The 16,953-nt window shown below is 39.8% G+C and overlaps 1 protein-coding gene across 1 annotated transcript in view; it reads right to left on the bottom strand.

The window, feature by feature from the left end:
* Window positions 1–16,953, bottom strand: part of FYB2 (FYN binding protein 2) — a 62,788-nt gene that overhangs the window by 34,049 nt on the left and 11,786 nt on the right. The window contains exons 5-9 of the mRNA XM_074221339.1: window positions 6,883–6,971; window positions 5,378–5,412; window positions 3,385–3,416; window positions 3,017–3,110; window positions 1,424–1,505 (exon numbers count right to left, since the gene is read on the bottom strand). Of these exons, the coding sequence (XP_074077440.1) occupies window positions 1,424–1,505; window positions 3,017–3,110; window positions 3,385–3,416; window positions 5,378–5,412; window positions 6,883–6,971 (332 nt within the window). The remainder of the gene's footprint in view (window positions 1–1,423; window positions 1,506–3,016; window positions 3,111–3,384; window positions 3,417–5,377; window positions 5,413–6,882; window positions 6,972–16,953) is intronic.

The following is a 16,953-nucleotide window of genomic DNA, read 5'->3' as shown; positions in this document are numbered from 1 at the left end:
GAGGTGATAGGATGACTTTAAATACTCAAAGACTTGAAAAGACAACAGCTGTGGTTTCCTTCACTGCATTTTATAAGCCCATGTGACCCCATGATCAAATTCATTTCTCTCCTCAAAGCTGTGGATCCCACACTATCCATTTCTGCCTGTTCTGTATATGCCTTGCCCACATCCCTGGCGGCAATGCAAAGCCTAACATTTTTTTTTATAAATATGTAAAATCCAACTAAACCAGAAACTAACTCTTTTACAATATAATAGCAGCAAGGATACCTAGAGACACTCAGTAAGGACCCATAATGGCTAAGTATGCCAAGCTCTCCAGATCCCCCAGATCCCTAACAGGGATGCATCAGCATTGTTAGAAACAACAGCTCAGACCATCATAAAATTTCTTTCAGGTTCAAAGAACTGCTGCTTATTAAAGTGTTGTATGTATGTGAGCTTCTATTAATGATACCACTCTAGTGGTGAGGGGAAGGGAGTAGGTGTGGGAAGTAGGAGATGTCAACCTCTTCCTCACAGGGTCCTCACCTCTGCTCAACTTCATCCTTAGCTAAGGTATCTCTTCCTTTAGGGAGGAGTTCTTAAACCCTCACTCTCTTTCTCTCTCTCTCCACCCTTCAGTTGTCAGTGCTTTCTCCTTCCTCGGATGATCAAGTGATTGCCTCACATTCAGGGGCATCTCCAGTCATCCTGATTCATTTCTGGCCATTGGACTCAGATGGCTCTGGAGGAGAAAGTGAGGCTGGTGACCTGGCATAGCCCTCACTCACATCCAATTCATTTGCTTGTCATAGCATCACCTCCCTGATGTTGTGATCTTCAAAAATGAAAGACAATCATTATTATCATGTGTGCATCTATCTCTCTGCTTGGGAATCTCTTAGGAGAAGGTAAGATCCTCACGGACAGGGATTGTCTGTTTTGTTGTTTGTAGATCTCCAGTACCTCCCATGTTTGCTGACTCTCATTGGGGTGGATTAAGAGACTGAGTTTAATCCTCGCTTCATGCCTATGAGGCCTTTTTGATTCTACTTTGTCTTTTCTAAGTGCCATCAGCAAAAGTGGGTGGAAGACTGCCACCACCCTGTTTAGCATCATGTTTCGGTTCACTATCAGATGTGGCCTGATACACTTAGGAGCTGTGTGATCCTGGGCAAATCATATAACTCCCATTGCTTCCAAATTTTAAAAAAAAATGAAAAAAATAAAAAAAAGAGTGCACATTGCCTTCAAAGTTACAAACCTGATAGACTGAAGAGAACTGATTCTATTAGCAAAAAATTGGGAAGAGGACGGGTAAGCTGGGGTTTCGAGACCAAGAATAGCAGGAACAGAACAACTCTTCCAAAGTTTCACTCTCCTCTTAGCAACATCACCACAGGGCCTGTCTCCCTTTGGGTGCTGCCAAAGCTCTCACCTGGCTTTAGGTGTAGGTGGCTCCTCCTGCTTCGGTAGTCTATTTTTCCCTCCTTTTGAAGAATGCTTTCATTCCCACTGATCTAAATATAGGCAATGAGGAGAAATCAGCAAAATTCACATGGACTTTACTTCATTTTCAAATGCTATTTCTTTTCATCCTGTCTATCATAAATTAAAGACAATGCTAATCCTTTAGAAGGACTTCATAATTTATAAGATCAGAGGATGTTAGGATTGGGAGAAACTTTAGCTAGTCTGCATTTGTTTACTTGTGTCTTACTCTTCATGAGTCCATTGGAGGATTTCTTGGAAAAGATAGTGGGGGGTACCATTTCCTTCTCCAGCTCACTATACAGATGAGGAAACTGAGGCAAATAGGGCAAGGAGTCTTTCCCGGAAGGTTTATACAGCTAGTAAGTATCTTAGGCAAGATTTGAACTTATCTTCCTACCTCCAGGTCTGGTGATCTACCTGCACCATTTAACTGCCCCGTAAGAATAAGAATAAGAATAGCCAGCATTTATATAATGATTTAAGGTTTCTAAAATGATTTCACATGCTATTTTTAGCATACTATATCCTCACTTCTATCAGTGCCATTCATATCTTAGACACAATAAATGGATTAATTAACTACTTAAAATTTTTTACTTTTACTGACAAATTGCCTTCTGTGGGGGGTGAGGGGAGGGAAGGAAGATTAGGGGGAAAAATTGTAAAACTCAAAATAAATATTTTTTTTTTATATTTTTCAGGGCAATGGGGTTAAGTGGTTTGCAAAGGCCACACGGCTAGGGCATTATTAAGTGTCTGAGGCTGGATTTGAACTCAGGTCCTCCTGACTCCAAGGCCAACGCTCTATCCACTGTGCCACCTAGCCACCCCCAAATAAAATTTTTTAAAAAAATTTTACTTTTAAGAATTTACAAAGCTCCTATAATTACCGGTAAATCAAAACTGATTTCTAAGATTCAAATCCTGCCTCAGACTAAGACATTTAGTAGCTATGCCAGCCTAAGCAAGTCAAATGTAGATAATAATAGTATCTACTGGAAAGCCTTGAAACACAGTGGAATGAGGGAGTGACCCTGGGCTGGCCTTAGAACCTAGAATATGGGAGCGGGACAGGGGACATCAGAGATAATCTAGCTCATTTGACTGTCAGCCCTCCTTGGTCCCATGATGCACTCTTGTAGGTTAGGATTCACTTCCATATCATTCAACTGTCACTGAGGGGCAGGAGAAGTTGTGGTAATGGTATATGTTGGGAGAATTCAGAGAAAAATATTACAAATGGCCCTTGCCCTCCAAAAGTTCTGGAGATGGCTCGGAGATGAGATGCCGCCACATACATAGAAAGAATAATCCGTGTCCAAGTCTCTCTCTGTCTCTCTCTTTTTGCAAGGCAATGGAATTAAATGACTTGTACAAGGTCACACAGCTAAGTAATTTCAAGTGTCTGAGGTCAGATTTGAACTCAGGTCCTCCTGACTCTAGGGTTGATGCTTTAGCCACTGTACCAGCTAGCTGCCCCTCTCTAAGTTTCTTGAGGGTGGAAGTGATCTAGATGTCTACTCAAGCAGATAGATACCTTCTTAGGATTTGGGTCCTTGTCTTTTCTGTGCAGTTCACTTTCCCATGGCTGATTCCCCTTCTTTTTCTCATCCCCAGAGGTATATTCGTGGCTGGAAAATGAAGAGATGCTAATCAGAGTCAGGTCTGAACTGAGTGCAATATAATATGTAGCAACGGAGAGAATATATCTATGAATTAGATACTGTCTCAGCTTGTTTTTATCCAGCCTTAATCCTTTTTGGAGGGCAGGGTCAAGTCAGCTCTTGGACAGTTGCCTGATAAACCATCTAGATACCCCTTTATTCTCAAACTCAATTGGAGGGGAAGAGATTGATAAAAACAGATGATCAGGACAGGGGGAGAATATCAAGTCTGAGAACTCACCTAAAACCTTGATGGACAAAACTCTTCCGAGGCTGAAGATAGAAGACAGAACATTGAGAATTTTAAACAAAATACATTCAAATCAGCAACTTGACCTTGACTTGGGACTGGAGGAGCAAGCAGGGGACCCAGGTACTTAGTACCAAGTCCCATAGTTGGAGGACTAGGGACCCCCAGCCTTTAAGCACTCCTCACCAGCCCAACCTAAGACTTGAACAGCACATGGAAGGTGAGGCTTTCAAACTGGTCAAATTTAACAGTCATTCCTGTGCGCACATGCCCTGGGCGGCTACATGATTATTGGGACCTTTGACCAGACTCACTGAAAAACAAGTCGCCCTCCAGAATCCTCCTTCTGGTTTCTAGAAAGGAATGAAAACTGGCACAGGGTACCTCAGTTGCTAGTATAATAAATGAATAACGTGGAAGAACAAAGGTATAAATAATGATCACAGTTATAATGATAATTAGCATTGATTTGGATTTTGCAAGGTTTGCAAAGCACTTCATAAACATATCATTTTAGGGGGCAGCTAGGTGGTACAGTGGATAGAGCACCGGCCCTGGAGTCAGGAGGACCTGAGTTCAAATTCGGCCTCAGACACTTAATAATGACCTAGCTGTGTGATCTCGGGCAAGCCACTTAACCCCATTGCCTTGCAAAAAAACAACAAAATAAATCTCTGCTCAGAACTTCTGATATTTCTAGGCTGATTTTGGAGCTTTAATGGGTTGTAACAGCAGTTTAGGAATAAAATTACCTTGATCTTGTAAACTTAGAGTTTTAGATCAAAATGTTTGCCCTGAATAACCACGAAGGGTGGACTTTGCTTTGTGGTCCAGTAGACTCTCAGTTCATTTATGACAAGGTGGGCTTCCCTTTTGTCTCTATATTCCTTGAACTTAGCCTCATAATTGTCACATGGAAGCACCTAAGAAATTGCTAGTTGAATTCAATTGGATTGATTTTGGGCGGGGAGAGAACTGGGTGCTTTAGAAGGAAGTTTTGTTTTTAACATTTTAGTCACCAGAATTTGCCATCCCTTTTCAACTCAAAATAATTTCAGAAGCCATTATTTATCACCTGTTATATATAAAATATTGTGCCAAGCATGAATGGACATCAAGATAACCATAGTGGGCATAACAATACATTTGCATTTCCGTAACACTATAAGATTTCTAAGCACTTGATCCTCAAATACCAGAGGAAGCTGTTAGTCAGGTAAGAGTTATACCCCATTTTACAAATGAGGAGGTCATGACCCAGAGAATGAAATGACTTGTCAGAAGTCCCACACTATGTGGCAAAACAGGTCTTGAAAATCAGGACCTCTGACTCCCGTTTCTGGACCTTCTCCACTTGCTGTGCTCATCTTTTTGACTTACCTTGAAATAAAAATGTGTTTCTGACCAAAATACTGGCACTACTCTGGGATCTCACAGGATGGAGAAACAGGAATATTTGGGAATACAGAGGAGTTGAGTGCTGCCCATTAGCTCACCAGGAGAAGGAAAATCTCAGAATGAGACCTTCCTCTCATTCCCATTCTACTCCCTTCTCAGTCACCTGCTCTGATCCAAATCTATCTAGCTTCTGGATAACTTCTGGCTTCCCTTGGAATACATTTAAGGGGATTTGCAAGTTTTGAAAAGGTTTAAGGTGACTGACTTCTTTGGAAGTGAGGAAATGAGATCTCAGATCATGGTAGAGGACTCTTCCCTCTGAAAAGAGTTTATTAAAGGTAAAACAGGACCTGTCAGCACTAGATAAGGGGCTAACATCTGAATAAGATCCTATCCATCTGTGCACCAGGCCTGTGCTATACCTATCAAAGGGCTGAGGGCTCAACGTCTCCCCAATCTACCCCCACAGATGCTCTCAGAAATCGAAAAGCTATTCAAAGTAACAAGATGCTTTAGAGGCAATTCTGTTCCTTTGGCATTTTGCTTTTTCAGTTAAACATTTGCTGGGAAAGAGGGGGAAAATTACCTTTGCGATAACTTCTATTCTGCTGCTGTAAGGCGCTAAAGTAAACAATGGGAAAAAAAAAGTTAGATTTCAAGACTGTGTCTACGCCATTGCTTTCTTTACTCTCCCCACCCCTAGCCCATAGCCACCTGTACTTCATGGATTTGAAGAATCTTTTGAAAATCTATGGTTTGAATACAAAACATCTGGGATTTTGTGGGAAATACATATGAAGTGAGTTTCAAGTTTGACATCAGCTTGGGTTGACCCAAAGAGCAAAGGAAAGACAAATGGTGATTGTGAATAGACCATAGAATATTAATAATGATGACTTAAAAGAACATGAGTGATATGAAGAATACTCAGGGAAGTATGATGACAAAAGGGGGTGAGGCCAGAGAGAGAATGAGCAATAGGTGGGTTTCTTGAGTGTGGCACTGGTAACCATGGGCAGATCTGCTATGGAAGGTTTTTGGGAGAATGGGAGTGAGAATCACATAGGGATGGGAAGGCTTAGATGAGTTGTGACCTGCCTTATAGGAAGGAATATTCCCATCAAGGAGATTTTAAGTTCATCAAAATATTGATCCAATTATTTGTTTTTGAGTCAAAGGATCCCAAGTGAGCATTGGCTTTTCAAGTTCTGGGTTTACTGACTCTGGGTGAACCCACCTTATCGCTGAGCCTCCATGTTTTCATCTTTAAACTAGAGATAGCAATACTTCATTACTCATAACCTAAGACTTTCATGGGGAAGGCAGAGTGCTTTGATAAATCTTAAAAGTATGTTAGAAATGTGAATTTTTATTAGTATTGTAACATTTGGTTTACTGAACTCCCTTCCAGCTGTAACACTCCGTTCAGTTTTAACATTCTTTGTTCACTGTAGAAGACTGACCAATTACTGGAGTATAGTGGGAATAGATAAAAGGTTATAGGAATCGTGAAACAGTAACAACAAATCAACATAATGCTGCATCCCTTCTCCCTCTTACATGATGAGAAATCTTTCCACACAAACCTTTTAGTCCCATCAGAAATATCGGAGGCAGAGGAAGGCTTACAAACCAGTGACTTCATCCATTTGAGCCAGCACTATGCCCTCCCTCAGACAGAACACGGGGACCTAATTCCCTGGGTCTGTTATCTCCCTGCACACACACAGAATGGCCTATGACTTCAAAGGAGATACCAGAAGCTCAGAAGGAGCTATAAACTTTCTTTCAGGCTAAGTTTCTTACAGAAAGCATAGGGAAAAATTAATCTCCCTATCTTGATTTCCTTCTCTCCCTACAAAAAGGACATCAAAGTAGATTGAACAGAAAGCAAAAGAGGCAGAAATCAGGTTGTGAGAGTTATTGGAAAAGAGCATTAATGCATACCTCCCTCCCCTCAGGGAAACAAAAAAAGGGAGCATAGACTAAGCCACAGAGGTACCATATCTGTCATGCCCAAAGTAGACTTGGCAGCATGGCGTTTGGGACTATTTCAGACTATTAAAACATTCATCAACTTTGTAGACTTACATTTATCAGTGCATGGGGAAATGGAGTCTTCAGATTGCTTCTGGAATGGTATTGTTGCCTCATAATTATGTAATTCTTCAAATTCTTGGCTAAGAAGCAGTGGGGAAGAATGGTAGATGTTACTTTATTTTCCCTTTGTAAGTTTCAAAATTGGTTTTAGGGAACATTTCTGGATAGCTATTCTCACTATGACCCTTTGAGGTCCCCCCTTTGAGAGAATATCTATTTTATAAATGAAAAAAATGGAAGCTGAGAGTTCAGTATTTCTGGGCATTAAATCTGTTTGTTTTGTGTTTTGAGAACATCTATCAAATTTTTTCCCCTTTTTGATGAGAGTGTTCATCTTTCTCTACCTTATTAAAGTTGTTATGATGATAGAGGAGTCATTGTCATCTTGTTCAATGGAGTTCAGATTGAAATAAACCAAGGATAAATGTCTAGGCTCTTTTGATTCTTTTGAATGTTCTGTGGACTATGTCATAGATGGCTAAGAACGTCTTTAATACTTTTGCAGTTGAATAAAAGTATTAAATTTTAGTCTCATCTTCTGTAGGCTCACCAAAAGTAGCCTTGATATAGCTCCAACAGCAGACAGGATGACAGAAAACATATGGAACTCCTACAAGTACCATGGAATTTTGAATGTTTTCTAAACTAGATCTCTATTTTTAAAGTTTTTCATTCTAAGCAATTTGGAGACCTTGACGACCATTTGGTCTGGCAACATCTTTTAAAATGTTCTTAATTTTTCGAGAATTAGTGTAATAAGTGGAAATTATACACAACAGTTTTCTCTGAGATAATGCTTTGTCTCCAGTATAGTTTATGAGTTGTGTTTTTCAGGCTATGTTGAAGTGTATGTTTAGAGGGTGGGATGTGTATAGGCATTCTGTGAAGAGAAAAACAGGCCTGGAAAGACCTGAGTCTGAGCATGGTCTCAGACACTTGCTAGTTACATGACCCCAGGGAAATCAGTTAACCCTGTTTGCCTCAGTTTTCTCATCTATAAAATGAATTGGAGAGGAAAATCAAACCACTCCAATATTTTTTTCCAAGAATACCCCAAATGGGGACATGAAGAACATGACTGAAATATGACTCTCAACAGCCACTGAAATCTACCTCTCATAGAGGAATGAATAAGAAATAATAATATTAATTTTAAAACTTTTATTGGTTTATCTATTAGTCCATGAAAAGTAGTATACATTTCATATATAATTCTAGCCACTAAGTCACTGATTGCTAGGTAATTAATAGGTACAATTTTTTACCCCACAGTGCCACATAATAGTTTCTCTGATTTCTTAACATCATCCACATTGATGAATAAGTTTGGATTCCACCCTTCACGAATCTCATAATAATGACTAGGTCTTGACTCACCATCATAAACCCTTCCATTTTCATGAAGAAACTGATCTGACTCACTCAAACATTTGTTTTCACACTTCTTTGTTGATAAATTATTTGTTGAGTTATAAACTATGAACGAATGCTGCTATTCTCAATAGAAATGAGGAAATCGGGGAGAAAGAAAGATTTGGGGGACAAGATCTGAGTTAAGTTTGGGGCACAATGAAATTGTGAGGCCTGTGGGTCTTCCCATAGGTAAACATCAAGAAGACATTTGGGGATGTGGGATTGAGGCTCAAGAGGAAGATGCAGTTTGACTCTACAGATGTATAGTCATGACTCTGCAGATAATCAAACCTCTGGAAACTGCTGAGGAGATGGGGTGGGGGAGAGAAAGAGGTAGAGGAAGAAGAAGAAGAAGGAAGAAAGAAGCAAAATAACAAGAAGAACAGGAAAGAAGAAGGGCGGGAAGGGATGGAGTGTGAGAGAAAGATATGAGAGAGAGAGAGGCAGAGAGAGAGAGACAGAGAGAGAGAGACAGAGAGAGAGAGACAGAGAGAGAGAGGCAGAGAGAGTCAGAGAGAGACAGAGAGAGGCAGAGAGAGAGAGGCAGAGAGAGACAGAGAGAGTCAGGGAGAGACAGAGAGAGAGAGAGGCAGAGAGAGACAGAGAGAGGCAGAGAGAGACAGAGAGAGTCAGGGAGAGACAGAGAGAGAGAGAGAGGCAGAGAGAGACAGAGAGAGAGACAGAGAGAGAGAGAGAGAGAGAGAGGCAGAGAGAGAGAGAGACAGAGACAAAGAGACAGAGGGACAGAGTGTAGACTTTCCTTTGCACTTCTCTGATAAGCATTCCATGCATTCTTTGCATTCTGGGACATATTTATTTTGGAATATTGTGTACTGTAAGTCTTTGTATCTTATTCATGAGATCCCTGGTCCTTAAGGTCAAGGACCTGGTTTTATCTAAACTGTGGCCTCTCTGGCATCTAAGACAGCACTCTGAGACTGAAATAACGGTTGAATTGAGGACAAGATTTCCTTGCATTATATTAGTTCTGCACAGCACTAATTCTACCTTCTCAGGAAGCTGGGCTGGAGGTGGAAGAAAGGCTATATTCCTTTTGCCTTTTAGTCAAGTAGCCCATCAGTCCTGGGGCCAACAAAGATAACAACATTAGTGGGTATCATTGCTGAGACAACTCTTCTGTTGGCTCAGAGATTTTCTATTATGGGACTAATGTCTAATTGTTTTTATTAAAAAATCAATCCAGTAAGAAGCATTCATTAAGGGTTTGGTAGAAGGGAAATAAAAGCTACAAACAGTTTCTGCCCTCAAGGAATTCCCTATCAAAGAGCATGTATATAGCACTGAAAAGACAAGATCTCTAAGACCTCACTGGGGGTGGGAGAGAAGACACTAGCAGTTAAGGGAGACCCTGCAGGGTTTCTTGCTACAAGTCGGATTTTAGCTGAAGTCAGTTGTCCATACAAGCCACATGAAGGGATCAGCAGAGACCATTTGGGATGCAAGGCATGTAAGAATTAGTATGGAGAAAACCAGAGGGCTGATAGAAAAGCCACTATCCATCTATCCTGAAAACAGAAAGCAAAAAAAAAAAAAAAAAAGAAAGAAAGAAAGAAAGAAAGAAAAAGAAAAAGAAAAAAGAAAAGAAAAGAAAAAGAAATAAAAAGAAAAAAGAAGAGTGGCAATCTCTATTTGCAGAACAATTATTAAGTGATCAGAATGAACCTGTGGGGTTATTTAAATTAATTGAAGTCACATTCATTTAAGCTGTTAAAATTTTCTGTTTCCAGAACATATAGAGGAAATATAAAATACAATCTTTGAGAAAATATGAGATATCTTTGAAGGAACTGGGCATGCTTAGAAAGAAGAAAAGATTTGGTGGGTTGCAGGGCAGAGGGAATCCTAGGATCTTCCCTTTTAGAACTGGAAAGGACTGCTGAGTCTAGACCAACAGCTCCCTTTTACACTACAGGGGCTATATCCTAGAGAAATTTAATCATTTCTTCAAGGTTATAGAGATAATAATAGGTAGCGTTAGAATTCCAATTCAGGGTTTTGGTCTCTTTCCATTCCCTCATGTTTCCTGCCTCCCTAATACAATTCAAACCTGGTCCTGGAGTCTGAGGGTCCTGGTTTCACTTATTTTAAAAATGTCTTTACTGATGAATCAATGAATGAATCAAAGAATGCCTGCATGGATGAAGTACTATGTCAAGTACAGGATTAGTAAAAAAATAAAAACAGTCTATTCTCAAGAGTTGTGGTAAATGAAAGGTATCTGGTTAATAAATATCTGAGTGCAAATTTGAACTCAGGTTCGAGAGTCTAGGTCTGGTGTACCATCTAGCTGCCTGAGATTGTTTGACTTTTAAAACAGAGTGGTTAGGGTTGCAGCTAGGTGGCAAAGTGGATAGAACACTGGCCCTAGAATCAGAAGGACCTGGGTCCAAATCTGACCTCAGATACTTAATACTTATTTTGACTAGTACCAGCTGTGTGACCTTGGACAAGTCACTTAATGTTGATTGTCAGCCATCTCTAGTTGTCCTGATTTATATCTGGCCACTGGATCCAGGTGGCTCTGGAGGAGAAAGTGAGGCTGGGGACTTAGTACAGCTCCCCCTTACTCAAATTCAATTCATGTATTTGTATGGCATCATCTCCCTGATGTCATGGTTTTCTTTGCAAATGAAGCACAAACATTATTATTACTTAGCTATGTGACCTTGAGCCAGTCACTTTAACCCCATTGCCTTGCAAAATCCCCAAACAAAATCAGAGCAGGTATTCATATTTTATTAGTAATAGGGAGCCTGGAGTTTGTTGAATATGAAAGAGAGGAATGTGGTTAGACCCATATGTAAAGGAAAAGCATTTTGGTAGCTAAACATCTCAGTAAAGATATATGCAGACCAACTAAAAGTTTCCTGAAATAGTCCAGGCAGGAAAGGATAAAGGCTGTATGAGGAGTGAGAAGGGAGAAGGCATAAGATGTGTCACGAATGTAGAAACTGCAAGAATGACTATGTGGGATGAGGCAAAATTTGTTAACTCCTTTCTGCCTTAGAGTAGGCTTGCCACAGTTTCAGAGATTCTTCTGAAAATGAAGCTATTTGGAAAAGGAAGCATGTCTAAAAAAGGTAGTAGACACTCTGATCTCTCCCAAAAAAAGGACGAGAAGAAATCATTTTCCAGTAGAAAAGGCCCCACAGCAGTTCTTGGAAAAGTAAGATCAAAGTTTTTAATTTTCATATATTCAAATATTTTAGGTCTTTCCAAAATATCCCTGAAATCACTGTCAATCTATAGACTTTTGTTGGAATCTTTTAGTATTTTTTTCTCTCTCAATTGATAACCTTTTCCCTCTTTCTGTGGAGCTAACTTAGGTTTTGAGATTATTATTCAAATGTTCTCAGTCTCATTTCTGATTTTAGATCAAATGTCAAAGACCTGATGATTTGAATGCTCATGGGAAAAGCATTCCATTATGAGCACCATCATCAGCATTTAAGTCCATTCAACAGTTTATTAAATGTCTACTATTTATAAAGACATCCAGCTGGAGTGTTCGATGGGCAGTTGGCGATGTTCTATATAAGAGCCTAGGGTTGCATTTGCAGATTTGTGGAGTCATTTGCTTAGAGATGATAACTGAACCCATGGGAAAAGAAGGGAAAGTGAAGAACTTAGGTTTCTTCTAGGGGTTTCTTAGGTTTCTTGCAGGGAAAAGGAAGCGAGGTATAGGCTAATAGCTTGGGGAAACTTTTTTGGGGTGTATATAATCAGGGTCACAAAGCTAGTAACTGAGGTCAAATTTGAACTCAGATTCTGCTGACTCCAGGGCTGGTCATCTTTGAGCTACCTCATCTTTGAACTTTTCAGTAAAAATCTAAAAGATATTGGATTTTTAGTTGGCAGCAACATATGCGGAAGTTGAGGAACAATGTCATACAAAGAAAAACAAAACAAAAAACACCGACTATCCAGTTCCAGGATCTGGGGTTAGACTCTGCTTTTGCCATTCATTAACTGAATTTCCTAGGGTAAACCTCATTAGGCTTCTCAGTTTTCTCTTCAGTCAAATGAGGGGATTTAGCTCTCAATCTGTGATGCTATGAAAGCTGTTTTTATTTTAAACAGCTGTCACATCAATAAAACTCTCATCAGCCTGGATCGTTAGATGCTAGAAGAATCCTTGGTCTCATCTGCCTATTTACACTGTTTGCGTGTTGGGTTCATCCCCTTCATAGTTCCTGTGTCACCTCCTCCCAGGAGAAATGTTAGTGATAAATCTGTGAATTGGAGGGACTCAGGGTCTTTTGAATGAATGGGAATGGGGTGTCAAATTGAGAGGTGCCTAAAGACCAGCTTTGTCTACTTCTTAATTATCCCCTTGGTTTACCATGTTTGGACTATAAATTGTTGCTACTGGTTGCTGCTGTTTAATAAATAAACCCTTTCTTCCTTGTGTTTTTGTTAGGAGTTCAAAAAAAAAAGATGTGTCAAAAATAGCTTCCCTCTCCCTTCTCTCTTCTCCTCCCTCATTTTTAATCATGGGATGGTGGGGTGGGGGAAAATCCCCTGGGAAGCCGGTGAATAAAGCATTAGCTAACACTGTGTATCCACAGAGACCAAATACGAGCTTGCCCTGTGATCCAACTTGCTTTGTTCCTACAAAAAGGGACAGGTTATTCAAGGCAGACACAGGCTGCCATGCCAATAAAAGAGCAATGATTAAAAGTGAGCTTTGGAGAGTCATTTCACTGTCCAAGTCTAATGAGGCACTAATAGTTTCAGATAGTTATGGCACAAAGCTAGAGCTCAAGGGAATTTTAGTCTCATCTCCCTTTTTTTCCCCCAAAGGAGGAAACTGAGGCCCACAGAGGGAATTGGCTTGCCTATTGTTAAACAGATAATGCATGGCAGTCAGAATTAGAACTCAGGACTATTTGCCCTGCTGTCAGAAACAATGAATTTGGCATCATGTAATTCCCAAGTCATTTAAAAGAACAGTAAATCTGAGAGAAAACAAATTGCACTTAGTTATCTTCATGATGGCCTTCAAACGCCTTAAAAGAAACATGTATATGAATTCAGGAGTTCCCAGACAACTTTCAAAGATTCTCGACATCTGAGGATCAGTTGAAGGATCTGGATTAGTTTACGCTAGGTTTGAGAAGCCTGGGTTTGTTGGGGAGAGGGTCTTCAAATATGTTGTTCAGTCATTTCAGACTTTGACAGAGATACTGGTGGGTTTGCCATTTCCTTCACCAACTCATTTTACAGAGGAGGAAACTGAGTCCACATGGTTAAGTGACTTACTCAGGATCACAATAGCTAGTGGCTGAGGCCAAATTTGAACTCAGCAAGATGAATCTTCCTGACTCTATTGTGCCACCTAGCTCCTCAGTTCACATATAGCCATTTTCAAATATTTGACGAGTTGCCCTTTGGAAGGAAAAGGAATTCTTTGTCTAACTGCGAAATAAAACAAAACCTAAAAACACCCTGAAACTCTCAAATGATTAAAAACTGAGGATTTGCAAGAATGCAAAAATAAACATAACATGGTCTCAGGGGAAATGGAAATGTAGCTAAATATTCCAATTACAGCAAGTAAGTACCAGACAAAAGGTATAAAAGGGATACCAAGGAAACAGAGAAGGGAAACTGATCCTGAGGGGATGGTAGTGGAAGACTTTGTAGGAAAAAAAACCTTTTGAGTTCAATCTTTAAAAGAGGATGACTTCTACCAGAAGGAGGGGCTCCCAGGGACCAGTGAGGGTCCACACCTTTGAAAATGAATATTTGAGACTGATAGTTCTGATGAAAGTGATAACAATAAAAATGGATGTTTCTAAAGTGCTTGATGAGAGACAAAGAACAGAGAATTAATCATAATGATGCTCATAGCTGTCATTTATATAGCACCTACTATGGTTAAATAAATACAAATATTCACATTTTACAGTTGTGGAAACAGACACAAATAGAGTTAAGTAACTTCCTGAAGGCACAACTAATAAGGGTCTGAGGCTGGATTTGAATTCAGGTCTTCCTGACTTCAGTCCTAGTGCTCTATCCATTGTGCTGCTCTCCTCCTTCCTAAATTAGCACCCAGAGAAGCCTAGCATCTCAAAAGCAACATGCCCAAAACAAACCTCTTTTTTCCCTCTCCCTAAGCCATTCCTTCCTTCTGATCTCACCTTTTTTGCCACCTTTTATGACACCCTTTCATTCACCTAGACTTCAAATGATAGAGCTCTCTTCTTTTTTACTCATTCACATATCCATTCAATTACCATTTCATGTTGTCTCTGCTCGCACAGCATCTTTTTTGCTGCCTTGGCCACTTCCCCACTTTAAGTCCTCACTCCCTGTCACTTGGATTTGTGATATAGTGTCTTTATTGCAACCCCAGCGTCTACTCTCTCTCTCTCTCTCTCCTGTAAACTATTCTCCATAGAGATGCAAAAATAATTTTCAAACATATCACTCCCTGGCTGAAGAAATCTCAGTGGCTCCCTCTTGTCTATAGAATAAAAAATAAAACTCCTCAGCCTGATATTTCCTTTCACAAAAGTCCATCCTAACATGGAAGCCATCTACCCTTGCCAGGATTATTTTTTTTAGTTTTAACATATTACTCCCATGTGTGCACTCAAAGTCAAGCCAGACCTACTTGCTATCTTGCTATTCTTTCTGGCCCCTGGACCTGAAATGCATTTCTTCTTGACCTTTGCCTTTTAGAATCCATGGCTTTCACAAGACTCAGCTCAGTTGTTTCTAGAAATCCCCCCCCCTCCCACTGTTCCCTTTGATGGGAACATCAATCATCAAGATTCTTGATTGGTTCTTTAATTCTTCCCTTCCCTTCTCCCTTCTCAGGTCTAATTAGTTACTACGTTTTCTCTCCTCCTGACTACCTAACATCACTCCCATGTTGCTCTTCCTCTCTGTCACCATTGCTATTATTCTAGCAAAATCCATCATTATTACGCCCCTGGACTATTAATAGAGCCTTCTAATATGTCTTCCCATCTTCACTTACTCCCCTCCAGTCTGTTATATCCAGTCTTTCTTTATTCAATCATCCAAACATGCAAATATTTTTGGATTTCCTGTTATTGACTGAGTCAAGGGCACACTTCCCTGCTCAGTGTCCAAAGCCCTCTCCAGTTTAGAATTACTCTAACTTTCTGAGTTAATCTCATATTATGTTCATTCCTGTGCCCATGCCCCAGTCCAATTGAGTTACACTTAGTCTTTTCAATGAGCCACATTCTTCGGCCCATCCTTTCCTTTCCTTCTTTGTGTACTGGCTCCCCCTTTCCTCAACTCCACATTCTCCCATCATTTACAGTTTATTCAAGTGCCACTTACTCCAGGAAGTCTTTATAGAGTCTCAGAAATACAGACCTCAGTGACCACCCATTCTAATCCATAACTGAATAGAAATCCACTTCCAACAGATTCGTAAGGTTTTTTCATGAAGGTGACCAGAGGGGAACTCACTCCTCCTGAAGTAGCCCATTACACTCCGGAATGACTCTAATAACCCATAACCCTAATCAGGAAGCATTGATTAGGCATCATCTATGGACCAGACTATGCTAGGGAGGCGTGAGTTTCCATTTTTTTGTAGTTTTTCACATTCTCCTGGATCGTGTATTATCGTAGTAGCATCTTAATAGATTATATTTATGGGATGCTTTAAAGTTTGCATACATGATCTCATTTGACTCTGTGACAATTCAATCTACTAAATGGGGATGTATTTACAGATCAGGGAGGTCATGACTTGTCCAGAAGGAGTGAATGACAACATTGGAATTTAAACATGAGCACACCTGGCCCCAACTCTGATCCTCTGTGGGTTGCACCACTAAATTAGACAGTAAAAGTTCTGATACCCAGGACTAGGGACCAAGAATAAGAAGGAATAAACTCATCCATCTGAGAAGACAGGTTCAGACATATAGCACATTTTTCAGATGAAATCTATCACTAGAAACAATTGCCCTGCCATTATGTAGGATACACATTCTACACCTGATGAAAGGGAGAGAATGGAATGTCTTATCTTTTGTTGTGTCTGTTTTTAGGAAGACCCATGTTCAAGATTTGTCTTGGATACTTCCTACTGTGACCCTGGACACATCTGTCTACTTCAGTTTTCTCCAATGCCAAATGGGGAATAATAACATCACCTACCTTGTGAGAGTCAAACAAGATAATATTTGAAAAATCCTTAATACAGAGCTGGGAATGTTATAGATGATTAATAAATTATTCCCTTCTCTTCCAATATTTAACGTCTCTCGATGAGGAGACATTTCCTGATCCATCTAGTAGGAAATGTTTGCCTTGAAATTACTACATATACATATATATATATATATATATACACATATTATATATATATATATGTATTTATATACATATATAATATATATTATATGTATAATATATATATATTATATATATAGTACATTTTGGCTTTCTCCCATAGACTGTAAATTCTCAGAGGGCAGAGACTTTCCTTTTTGTCTTTGCAATCAATCACCTAGCACCAAGTAGGTTCATAACAAATCTCATTACCAGTAATCCTATGACGTTTTAATGACCACTCAGACTCAAGGGGTTGCATTTCCCTTGTCCCTCTAATTTATAAGCTGCTTGAGGACA

Source organism: Macrotis lagotis, chromosome 2 (genome assembly GCF_037893015.1).
Source record: "Macrotis lagotis isolate mMagLag1 chromosome 2, bilby.v1.9.chrom.fasta, whole genome shotgun sequence".
Lineage (NCBI taxonomy): Eukaryota > Metazoa > Chordata > Mammalia > Peramelemorphia > Peramelidae > Macrotis > Macrotis lagotis.
This window is presented reverse-complemented; position numbering and strand designations above follow the sequence as displayed.